This window comes from Syngnathoides biaculeatus, chromosome 2 (assembly GCF_019802595.1).
Source record: "Syngnathoides biaculeatus isolate LvHL_M chromosome 2, ASM1980259v1, whole genome shotgun sequence".
NCBI classification, from domain to species: domain Eukaryota; kingdom Metazoa; phylum Chordata; class Actinopteri; order Syngnathiformes; family Syngnathidae; genus Syngnathoides; species Syngnathoides biaculeatus.
The window spans coordinates 14,666,887-14,680,101 of record NC_084641.1 but is presented as its reverse complement, the minus strand read 5'-3'; the positions used below and the strand labels follow the sequence as shown (position 1 = coordinate 14,680,101).

At 40.0% G+C, this 13,215-nt stretch overlaps 1 protein-coding gene across 1 annotated transcript; it reads right to left on the bottom strand.

Annotated features, from left to right (window-relative positions):
* Positions 1-914: 914 nt before the first annotated feature.
* LOC133508951 (ERBB receptor feedback inhibitor 1) lies at positions 915-13,012 on the bottom strand. The gene is made up of 4 exons (XM_061835541.1): positions 12,873-13,012; positions 5,941-6,070; positions 5,666-5,751; positions 915-1,792 (listed from the first exon to the last, which is right to left on the bottom strand). Exons 2-4 carry the CDS (start codon positions 5,979-5,981, stop codon positions 915-917), a joined length of 1,005 nt encoding a protein of 334 aa, XP_061691525.1. The 5' UTR covers positions 5,982-6,070; positions 12,873-13,012.
* Positions 13,013-13,215: the final 203 nt, after the last annotated feature.

Genomic DNA, 13,215 nt, shown 5'->3' with positions numbered 1-13,215 from the left:
CAGCATGTTTTGTCATTGGAATATTAGACTACCAGAATAAAATATTGTCCCCGAAGGAAGTGCGTCGGGAACCACATGGCAACTAAATCCGACAACTCAAGAGAATACTGGAATGTTAAGAGGATTTCCAGGTTGACCTGGAGAAAATACTGTGGTAATAGACACGGGCAAAATGTTAAACAACTCACAGTGCCGTGTTAACAAATATTCTTAAAAAATACATCAACTATTGAAAAATAAAGCATGTGAATTGATCTCATCAGCAGCCAGCCATTTTTTTTTTTTTTGAGGAAATATCTTGCAGTGTGCTTTTCCAAATCATTTTGAAAAATGTGAACTACTGTATTCCTGATTTCAAATTATGTAATAATTTGAGAAAATAAAGTTTGTTAATGTAAGGGATGTTTTGCCTCCATCTTGTGACATTTGATGCCAAGGAATTGTGTTGAAGCGATGAGATTCAGTTAGTAAGGCCTAAGCCCTGTCTGATAGAAAAGTAGTACATGACTGAATAGACTTTTGGTCATTTTTGTTTCTAACATCATTCAAAAATGTTTACTTGGAATGAAAAGATCTGTCCTCCAATCGTCGCTCATTTTGCTTACGCTGCCTCACTACAAAACCGTAGTCGCCGTTATAGATTGGGGTGCCAGTTTGTAACTGCCTTTCAGACGTGGTATTTAACGATGCAAAATCAGCCACTGCATTTCTCACATTTGATGCATCACATTGTTAAATTAATTCATTTGCATATACTCAGCGTTTTTTGCATTCCTACCCAAATTTCACTACCATTTTACCCATTTGCCAGATGGAATCCTGGAGGCATCAGTTTAGTAGATGAGCTTCCGCACCAAGTTACCCAAGTTTTGCACACACTAACATGAAGTAAATCAAGCCCACTGTCGTTTGTTTTAACGGTTTTGCCATTCATGTCCTGTCCTGGCAGGTTCACTCAAGAGTCGCCCTCGTCTTTCCGTGGATGTCTTTTGGCGCGGGGGAAGGAGGATGTAGTGCGTGGCGCTGGCCTGTCTGCCGTCCTTTAAAATAGGAACGATGCAGGGAGAGAACTGAACTGCGGGGGGCGCCCTCTCGCTCAGAAGTGACTTGCTCACATATTGCGGGTTAGCAGCAAAACTCTGAGTGGCCGGCATCACGCCATTGATGTAAATCGGGAGGCTTTTAGGGCTCGGTGAACGAGGCGGACAGGGGGGTACTAGAGGAACTCTTGGAGGGATTTTGGGCGGCTTCTCCTCACCGCCCGCAGTCTTGAGGGGGGGTTTCGGTGGGATCGGGATACGAGGAGGAATTTGGGGTTTCTCTGAGGGGATGGTAGAGGAGAACCAGTTGAGTTTATAGTCTGGATGTTTATTACACGACGTATCCTGATGGTTCTCTGTCAGATGAACAGGAAGACAGTCATTAGCTCGGAGGTCATCCCCTCTGCTGGGCCAGGAAAATGCCAAGGACTGTGACGGCCCCCCCTGATAGGTGGGATTTACTTGACCTCTGTTACCGCACACCATCTTAGGGCAGCTTTTGGGCAAGAGAGGCTGTCGCTCGCTGGTGAAGAACTCTACTTCATTATCCGCTGCATCGTCCGTCATGAGCTCCTCGGGGTCGGGTAATGGCGGCAAAGGTTTGGCTTCCTTCTGCGGACCCCAAAACACTGTCCATCTGTGGGAAGAACAATAAGGCACCACCTGGTCTCCTTCATGAGATCGAAGAGTCTTGTCCAATGGCAGGCAGGAGGACTCAGAGTAGCATGGAGATTTTGGAAGGAAGAGGTTAGCTGAAAAAAATAAAAAGTTAAAACATTAAATACAAATGGAAATGCATCTTGTATGATAGAAATGAGTGACACCAACCACTTCGGGTATGGTGGCCACAGACCAAGAAAACTACAGTTGTGTTCCTTCAGTAGATTTTTATTGATTTTTTTTTTTTTTTTTTTTTATTTAAGAGTAAACAGTGGAGTGAAAAAGTATTGGTGCCCTTAAAAAAAATGATTTTTGCAGTTTCCCCAATTTAATATTTAAACACAAATATAGACAAAGATAAAGCAATTAAACATGAAATTAATTTAAACGGTGATTTTATTTATTCATGAATAGGAGCCATATGAAAAAGTAATTACCCAATTTTCACAACTCTGATTACCTCCAGACCTGTTCAATCATGAACTCTAAATAGAACGATATAAAACTCGTATAAACGTATATGAAAATGAACTCACACAAAATCTCAAAATATGCAACAAATGCCCTGACCCAAAAAAAATTAAAGAACAGATGTGAAAATAAAGTAAATGACATCTATCGGTCTGAAAAAGGGTTACAAAGTTATTTCTAAACCTTTAGGATTCCAGTGAACCACAGTGAGAGCCATTATCCTCAAATACAGAAAACGCAAAACAGTGCCGAACCTCCCCAAAAGCACAGAGATGACTCATCCAGGAGATCAAAAAAGAACTCAGGACAACAGCAGGCCTCTTTTGCCTTTGTTAAAGATCCTGACTCAACAATAAAGAGACTGGGCAAAAATAGCATCCATTGCAGTGTTGCAAGGCAAGAAACACTGCACTGCAACATAAATGCTCATATTTCAGCTAATATCTAAAACTTTTGGGAGACTAAAGAGATGGAAGTTAAATTTTTTTTGCCGCTGTATCTCAAAAGCGCAAATGGAACAGGATTTCAGGGGAAAAAAAATGGTTGTATTGTGATGGTCTGGGAATGCTTTTCTTCTTCAAGACTTGGACGACTTGCTGTGATTGATGGAACCATAAATTCTGCTTTTTACTAGAAAATCCTGAAGAAAAATGTTCAGGAATCAGTTTGTGGCCTCAAGTTGAAGTGGACTTGGGTTCCACAGCAGGACAAGGATCCAAATACACAACGGTTTAGAAATGAACAAAACGATCCTTTTAGAATCACCTAGTCAAAGTCTGGACGTGAATCATATTGAAACGCTGTGGCATGACCTAAAAACTGCCATCTGTGCTAGAAAATCTTTCATTGTTACAATTAAAACTATTCCACTAGGAAAAGAAAAAGTGGGCCAAATGATCTCCAGAGAGATATAAAAGATTTGTCGCCAGTGATCAGAAATGTTTGATTTCTGTACTGGCTGCTGACGTTCCAACCAGTTATTCAAATCATTTAAAAACTGTATTTTACATTTACCTGGGTATTTTCTTTGTCTGATATTTAATTTATTTCATTATCTTAAAGATTAAGTGGGGAAACCTTTCAAACAAGAATTTGAGAAGAGGGCCAAAACACTCATGTGGGCTTTTTGCACAGTTCCTTCTGGTGCGTGCGCTTCGACTACTTGCTGTTTTAAATGCAGTAAGAAGAGAAAAATACGAACACCATGAGCACACACAAGCTTCCGGCCACAGCTCAGACTCATACGCTCACACGACGATGGCATCCCATGAGATCCTTCATCTGAAAGCCTGTACACAAAAACAACACTACGTTGTATTTTCCTTGCGTTATACAAAATATGATTTAAGAGACTTCACAGCTAAAATGAAATCTTAGCACCGTGGTAGTAAGATTACAAAGAAATAAGATTATTTTTTTTTTAATTAAAAAAATTGGAGTATAAAACAGATTTTTTCCCCCCAAATCATGTCAGAATATGGGCCAAGTTTATTTTTATTTTCATTTTGTTACTTTATCATACTGTATACATTTTATCAGAGTTTACAGTTAAATGAATTCATTAAATTATGGGGGAAAAGATTTTTTTCCCCCCACATAAGGGGATAAAAGTTTTTTGTGTGCAAATGTCAAAAATGGCCAAAAATGCAGAACTGAGCCCAGCAGTCTCCATCTCTCAATTGACATTCCATACAGTTTTGATCAGGATTTAATTTTTAAAAATGGCAATAATATTCACTAGGCCAGAACACAACTCGTTTCATTACACATCCATCACAGTTCTGTATAGGGGCAAGACGATTAAAACGGCGTTATTGTCCAAATAATTACAGCCCTATCTGTACAAGGTCTTCCTATCACAGTTTCCTTCTCGGGAGGAAGTGACTCTCAGACCAAGAAACATAAAAAAGAACATGCAATGCCTCAGTTGAGCGCAGTGATTGGCCAGGAAGCAGCAAAACATACAGTGGGAGTGCATGATGAGGAGGCCCAAACAGGAAAGGGAGCGCAAATGCGTCAAAAACAACCGCTGAACCTGTCACCTTTGTCGTCAAACATCAGCCACAACAGCCTGATTAACGCAGAGGATGGCCACTATCTTAACGGAGCTTCCCATAACTTTCCCTGTGGAAACAGTTGACGTGTCTGAGACTGCACGAGCAGCTGGTGACCTGGCAGGAAGATGGGATGGGTGGGGGCTGACAGAACTGCCCCCCCCCACTCCTCAAGCCTGTTGAACAACTGCATGAGCATTGATTCCCAATCATCCTGCGTATGTACAACTAATAGCAAGTCTCCCTATGAAGAATGAGCTCCCACATCAGGAAGAAAAAAGTCATCATTTCAATTAATCATATACAATAAGACAATTATTCCATCTCATACTGGTATGTTCTTAGACTTGTGTAATCTTTTGAAGAAAAAAAATATAAATCAACGCCGTAATTCCCAGTCAACAAAGCGCACCTGATTATAAACCTCACCCAGTACATTTGTAAAGGAAATACCATTATGTACATACATACGCCGCAGCTGTGTAAAAGCCGCAAGTGCCCACATTGAAACACGAGATATTTACAAAGAAAGACGGTACAGAGAGTTTAACGCTAGTGCTGCGCTAACAGGGCCGGTTAAAAAAAAAAAAAAAAAAAAAAAAAAAAAAAAAAACATACCGGTAAAAATCACTAAGTTACGGCAGTAACACGCTAGCGCAGCGCTAACAGATACGGACCAGTAAAAGTCACTTTCTCGGCACATATATTCCACAAGGTCTCACTCTTTTCCGTGAGTGTACCCTTGCGGCCGTTAGAAAAAATGCACAAATTAGCCGCATCACCGCATAAAGCGCAGGGTTGAAAGCGTGTGAAAAAAGTTGCGTCTTATAGGCCGGAAATTACGGTACTTGATCAACTATAACTACCAGGTATTTTTCTAACTCATATTCAACAATCAACCATCACTTTTTTTTTTTTTTTGTATAAACACTTTAATTCCTAAAAAAAGCAAGTGTTTCAAGGAACATGTAACAAAAGAAAATTTTCACACACTCCATTCCATGTGTAAAAGTAATTTAAAAAGATGAGTGAAACACATAAACAGATAATCTGTCTTATTATGTAAATATATATATTTTTTTCTGAATGAAGTTGTAGAAACAACAAAAATCATGAAAGATTTAACTTTAGCGTAAAGAATAAGTAAACTGACGTGACCAATAACACACTAATAACTTGACATACGATTGACAGATTACGCGGTTTGAGATATGAGCCCTTGTGTGGCTGTTATTTTTTCTGCTTTCAATTCAGAGCAAACATGCAAGATACAAATGCTCCATGGTAGCGGAGAACTTAAGCAGCAGTTGGTGAAATAGTCAATGTTCCTCCAAACCAGCCTTGGTATTAGCAAATAATTGTGTTTTAAACAAGGAGGTATTCATTGAAACTACTAGTATACTGTAGGTAGAACATGAGAATGATGGGCAGAAAACTTACAGTGGCATTCTTTGTCCAATTGCTGCAGCGGTCGCAGCTCGGTCAGGTTATGTTCCACTTGGCCACTCGGCAGCCCACAGCACAGTCTGCAAAACAAGCGTAGGTTGAGAAGTCGTACCGAGTCATGCATGTCAATCATTTGTGCCGGTAACCTGTGCCAACTGAGTCATTCCATGTACCAAAGCAAGGATGAGGAAATGTGCCCCCAGCCCGTGATGTACTGTGTGTGCTCTGTGGTTTTCAATCGACTTTTTTGCCGTGCATTTCCAAAGTACCTGCTGAAGTCGTGCTGTCCCCAGTAGTTATTGTCGCTCATGTTGTGGTGTCCACAAGGTAGTTGCTCTCTTCAAAAATAAATATTCAGGGCTCTCAGTTTAACCCATTATGGCTTCATCGCAACATGAGCTGCACGAATAGAAACAGGAAACACACAAACAGTCATTGTCCAAGTGCAGATTAAACTGCTTTTCAATTTTAATTACTTTACTTGTCTAAGTTAGTTCTGCTCAGTTCCTCAAATAATTGCCAGTGTATTTACGTTTTTTTTTTTTTTTTTTTTAAACCAAACAAAATATGTCAACTAAAAAGTAACCAACTAAGAACCAGTTTGTCCATGGAAACAAAAGGTTGATACTTGTGTAAAACTTTAGGGTATAATGATTGACAAAGCTTCCAGTTAAGATGTTGAGACAGTGTCACATTTGTCATTTGAAAGTGGAAAAATGGCAAAAGTACTTTAACTCATTATTTGTTTAGGCTTCGCACCACAATGAATCATATATTTGATTTTAAAAGGTTTATTTTCTAACCCTTTTTTAAACATCATGGATTGGCTCCTGTGTTAAGGGAGGGACTCAAACAAACTCGTGCGATTGTGCGTTAGTGTGTCCTGACCCCGGTTGAGCCAAGGTACATATTTAATATGGGGGGGAAATCTCATAGTAAACCAGACAAAAATGTCAAAATGTATTTTAACCCATTCGTGGGCAACGTCCCATTTTTGGGACATCATGATTTTCACGCATTATATCCTCCATTTTTTCCCTTGGAAAAAAAATATATCCTTAAATGAGCAAGGTCCTATTTTTGGGACAATCTACTAAGAAAATCCAAGTACCCTCTCGCGGGCAGTGTCCCATTTTTGGGACGAGATTATGAATGAGTAAAGTTATCATATAACTTAACCATAAACGAAAAGTATTTCCTTGATTGTGGCCTGTTAGGAGACTTTTATCTCAATAAGGCATAAAATTGCCACCCTGCCCATGAATGGGTTAGGTAAGATGACTTAATAATACCATTTCGTGTCACGATATTTTGCTCACGTCAACCGATACAGTGCTTGGCATTCTGCGGTGTGTGTAGTATGTGTACGCTGCTGCAACAGGGGAGCATTTCTGATGCGGGGGCAACACAAAGAAAAATACGTGACATTATATGTGAATTTTTGCAGTTTGTATTAGGAATGTGCGACCCCTCATGGAGTCCCATTCTACAGAAGAAAGCGGCCCAGCGGCGGATTGCTGAACAAAAGAAATACAGTACATACTGTTTGGAGTAAGTGAATAAGTTTCAGACCAATTCAATGAAAATGGATGGATTCAGAGGCACATCAATAATCTTTCACGTCAGAGCATGTGCCGCAGTGAAAGTCATTTGAAATAGTCACAACATAAACAAATAACTTGTGCTGCGTGTCAGATGAATACAATCTTCCTGCGGACAATTGCACAAGCTCCGGGTCAGATGTAGGAGGACAGGCGGCACCGCTCGCCGCCCTCCTTCCTCTGCGTGGCCGTGAGAGCGTGCTGTATCCGCCCTCACAACACTGGCTGATTGTGTAGCATTCCTGTGATGCACAATGATAGACTGAAACACTGACATGCTACATCCGAACCCCCTATTAGGCATTTTCGTACAGTCCCAAGACCCTTTTTCTGACCGGTCTAGTACAATTGTTGAAATCGCAGTACGCTTACTGTCTTATATGGGCCAAATGGCAAACTAAATATAATGTACAACACATTATTCACCAGCAACTACACAATGACTACATTTTAGATAGATAGCAGAAGCAACAATATAAGTCAGTGTAATTGCTCTGACATCACGGCTGCTTGATGTTTGGTATTAGGGCTCATTCATATCTGCCCCATATGCCAAGGAAAAGATTAACATTAATATCTGCCAACCCTGAAAGCTGTGTTTTTGTTTGTTGTTGTTTTTTTTTTTTCATTGCATTCTTAAAATTTATACGTCATTAGAAAGTGTCCCATCTGATGTTCCCAAAGATGATTTTTCAACTGTTTTGATCTTTTTTTTCCCTTTGGTCACCCCGATAATTGATCAACAGTGAATGGTGTCCAACAACTGTCTTTTGTGATTGATTCAATAATATACACATAATAGTAACATGTAAAACTTTAATTGTAAGGCTGCAACAATTAACTAAGTAATGAATAAATTGTTTACATAAAATATCTTTTATGGGAAAAAAATTATTTGAACTTGATTAAATCGATGAATAATTGGTAGAAACACTAAAAAAAGAAAATCGATAAATTTGATTGTATTTTATTTTTTTCCCCAAGAGGTGTTATATAAATTACTCAATTACTGGTTGTAATACACTTAAGTTATTTTCTCCTTCAAATAATGCACTGAATGACTGGTTTTCACATTTGCTGCTTTTGGGGCAAAACTGTTGTGATTTTATTGTGATTTCCCCCTCCGCCCCAAAAAAAAAAAAAAAAAAAAAAAAAAAACAGGGTCCCATGCATCTATTTTGGATTTAATTCATCCTTGAAAAAAGCACCAAGAAATATCTGTGACGTCAAATCCGCCCAGTGAGCCTCGGCGATGGAGGAATTGTATCTCCAGTTGGCTCAGTGTGCATGAATGAACCCACTCTCGGCTATAAATGGGCCTTTGTGGCACTTTGGAGTGCAGCGAAGCAGGCCTGAGAACGCAAGTGTGCTCTCGCATGAGGTGAGGACAGAAGATAACGCCATGGAGACAAGTGGACAGACCTCAGCTATGAACAGGAGGACAAACCTGAGGGGATTCCTAACCTGATGGAAGAGCCCCTTTTAGTGTTCGAAATTAAAAAATAAAACTACTTAAGGTTCACTTAAATGTACTGCACATAGGTTGATTACAAATTGAAAAAAGAAAAAAAGAACCTAAACATACATCAGCGTGGTCTTACAGTTGTGCAGCAAGTCAACGGATAGGATGGGGGGGGGGGGGAGTCCTCCTCAATTAGCTAGCTGCCTTCTTTCTAATAAGCACGTTGTACCCTGTGGAGTTGAATAAATTAACGCTGCAAGGAAGAAAGCCGATTTACCCAGAAAGAACCCGCACGCACACAGGGCGGAAATGCAAACTTCACACTGAAAGAAACCTTTGTGTGAGCCAACAACTAGTTTGCCGTCTGCAGTAATATCTTTAAAATCCTCAAATACCGGTAACCCTTGTAACAGTATGTGACGGGTCAATATGAGCAAATATGGAAACCACACAAACAGACAGTGTCTGTATTGGTGCCGATACCGTGTGTCTACTTAAAAAAAAAATTTAATATTTGATACTAAGATACTGATACTACTTTACAAGGAAGACAGCGAACGTAAAATGCACTCCCAGGCGAGTAGTAGCCATGTAGAAATACTTGAAGGTAAACACGGGTTGACAACACTTGGGCTTTCATCTACAATATTCTACTAATTTTATATAGTGTCTCCAGTTTTCAGACCGAGATAGACCATTACCGAAATACTGTTGTATTACAGGCTGAATTTAAGTGAAACGTGTGGGTGCTAAAACAAAACAAAAAAAGAAAAAAAGGGGAAAAAAAAAGGTACTTGGATGTTTAAATGTCAGTAATAACATGTTATTACTCTAAAAAGGGTTGTATTTGAATGGAACGTATGCCGTGTTCATGACCTTTGTGTCTGGTGGTTTAGAACAATACTTGATTAAAATAAAACTTGTCACAATAGCGTGACTTAATGGTCATTATCAAGATAGGTGGTATCGCTGAATACTCAAATTTAAGTGCTAGTACTTGTACTTAGTCTGAAAAACATCTTATCGGTGAACCCCTAATAGTAGAGTACTTGGTCTGCGAAGTACAATTGACATAAAATATAAAGGCCTTTCTTCACATATTTGTATCTTTTTCTTAAAAATAAATTATTGCTAACTGTTATGGGGAATGGTCAGTTACTCATGAGATCAAACAGGAACATTTTGGGGGATGGGGGGGTTGTTTTCAAAGACCTTTGGATAATTAAAGATGCTCGGGTCAAATCGACCTGGGAACTTTACTGCTGTTTCCAGGAGGGCCATGAGGAGAAAAAAAGTGATGCCCATTCAATTCTGACAGGAATGTTTTCAATTGACCCCTCCGTACAGGACACTTAACCACGCCTCCTGAAGTGACGTCATGCCATGTGCGCTGACGTAAGACAAACAATTCATAAAAATGGCAAATACAATACAATACATTCTTAACTGAGACAGACGCCATGCTTCTGATTTCATTCAATCATTCACACGTAGCAATGTTATGCTAGCGAAGAACGTCTCATTCATTTATACGAGACGTGTATTAAAAATCAAATATCTTCGTGCAAACACAGTCTGGTTAAGCTTCGGCCGCGAGCCGGCAAGAAAGCGACACGTTTGTGCAGTCCGATCATCGCTAAATATCGCTCAACAAAGAATAAGTGTGTCAATCGTTCACACGTAGCAATGTTATGCTAGCAAAGAACGTCTCATTCATTTATACGAGACGTGTATTGAAAATCAAATATAGGGCATATCTTTGTGCAAACACAGTCTAGTTAAGCTTCAGCCGCAAGCCGGCAAGAAAGCGACCCGTTTGTGCAGTCGGATCATCACTAAATATCTCTCAACAAAGAATAAGTGTGTCAATCGTTCACACGTAGCAATGTTATGCTAGCGAAGAACTTCGAATTCATTTATACGAGACATGTATTGAAAATCAAATATAAGGCATACCTTCGTGCAAACATATCTGTTCCGGTTGATATAAGATGGATTTAGTTGATGATGCAGTCTTCCACAAAGTTTGATCCATCGAAGGCATTTTTCGTACTGGGTCTTCGGTTTTGGAAAGGGTACGAATCGAACTCCACCAACTAGCCTTTCAGGATACCCGTCGTCACTATTACAAAGTCCGTGACTACACTTCTTAACCATATCTATTGTTAAAGAACCCAAATATGCGACAAAACGCTAACAAAACCTATACTGGACCATTGAATGTTGTCAGAGAAAATGGCGGGAGCAAAAAGGGGCGTGGTTTATGCTGATCTCTGGCCTCTGATTGGTCAGTGACGCAGATTGCGCAATATCCACGGAGGGGTCAATTAGTCCCAATGAAGTGGTGGAACCCAAAGTGAGGGCCCTGCAGGGCCCCAAATCCCTCACGGCGCCCCCGGGTGCTCGTGATGAACAAACATAAAAAGGGTGAGGCTATGTAATCATGACCAATGATGCAATGCCAAACGGCAGGATTACTTCTGTTTTTCCTTGCTGCCCAATTAACATTTAGTCACAAAACGTTAAACTGGTTTACATATGACAGTCATAAACACTTCTCAACCATAAATATAAGGATGCGGGGAAAAAAAAACAAGTACAACAATATATGAGTGCGGCTTTTTTGATTTTTTTGCCATACTCTCACAGTGTTGGGCAATTTGCGTAACTAGATGTGGTTGGTAATCTCCAAACGTAAGTACAGTATTTTGTGTGTGTGGGATAAAAATTTTTGGCCATAAAAAAAAACAATCTAAGGAAAAAATGTGACCCCAACAAACTGAGCTTTCCTTCCTATGCCACGTGACCATGTATTCTCAATGCTAAGTACTAATCCTTTGATGTAACAATGTCCAAATACTTTGTTTCTTCACTTTACTAGCTATGTACATTTCTGATGGCTTTTTACCTGTACTCTCTATATTTCAAAACAATTTAGAGTGGAAGCTCTGAGTTCAAATGTCTCAGCGGTTGTACAAATCGCTGTTAGACCTAAATTTGCGTATAAAAAAAAAAAAAAAATGGCTCGGCTTTCGACCCAATTCTCAGGGTCCGAACAGGAAGAGGAATTTACAATTTGGAGGTTGGGAACGGATTAAACTCATTTACGTTCTTTCTTTTTGGAGAAAAAAAGTATTTCGGAGATTAAACACATTGAACACTGAACAGAAGAACGATTTATGTTTGAAGTCCGAGGTTCCGCTGTACCTGTACTTTCTAGTCCTTAGTTTGTCAAAATAGGCTGATTATGTTGTGCATCACAGAGTCTTATAAATAGTGAGGAAAAAGTCATAGTAACAACATGGAGGTATACGAAGCAATCATGCGACACGTTTAAGAGAAGCGAGATATTCCATAGCCATGGTTTTATTTTAGAGAGTTGCTTGAGGTCAGCTACTGTATGAGAATGATTCATACCTAATGTATTGTGTCTAGAGTAAGTGTCTTTCGGCTTGTGATGTCAGGGGTTGCCACAGCGTGACATCTCAGATGAACGCTCATATTTTCATCTTTTTCATCTTTACAACGTGAGTTGATAAAAGTGGAACGCTATTTTGTATTGGAAGGTTGTTCTTTTTCTATTGTGCCAGTTTACAAAATACATACACATACTGTATATAACTTTTTTTTTTAAACCCTTGGACCAGTACTTGAGTACACTTCATATTGTACTGAAAACAAACTTTTATTGTACTGAAAAAAAACTTTAATGTAACTACAAGTACTGAGTAAGTAAGTCTAGTAGCTGCACTACGCCGTTCGTAATCAGCGTCGTAACCGTTTGTTTTGTAAACAACAGCGCCCCCTATCGGCTCGTCGCCAAAGACCAGCAGTTGCTCGCGAGCACAGCGGACAACGGGCGGTTGTGCAGCGCACTCACTCCGATGAAGCAGACATTCCCACGCTAATGAAACCCACGCAGTTAATTCCCACGACGTGGACAGAAAACACTTTTGAGTTACTGGTGGCTCATTCATTTCGTCGCCGTAAATTCACGTGAGGAATTTAACTAATGATTGATTGGAGAACATCTCGGCCCCAGTCTTCAAACTGGAATGGCGATTGTTCCGCGGTCGATTTAACAGTAAAACGCGTCCGAACTGCTTAATTTAGGTCGGAAAGGTTGGTTCTTACTCACCGACTGTGTGCCCATCTTTCGCTCATACGGAGAGCGGCGAACCTTTTGCATGACGACGCGTCACTAACAGTATGAAGTGAGCTCATTGTGGCTCGGTGACGTCAGTAAAGCCTTTTATAAAGGCGTCAGGGAGCTCAAAACTCCACCCAGCGTCCTCTTAAAGGGGACGAGTTCGCTCTTTAAAGGAAAAACTTCAAACCAAAAAGCATCCCTTTTACAGGGGTCACCAACATAGTGCCCGCGGCCACCTGTTAGTCCCCAGGGGCCATATGAGTAAACCACTGTTCTAAAATTGGCTAGGAATGTTGTGGAAGTGATCATTAAAAAATGTAAAGAGTTGCAG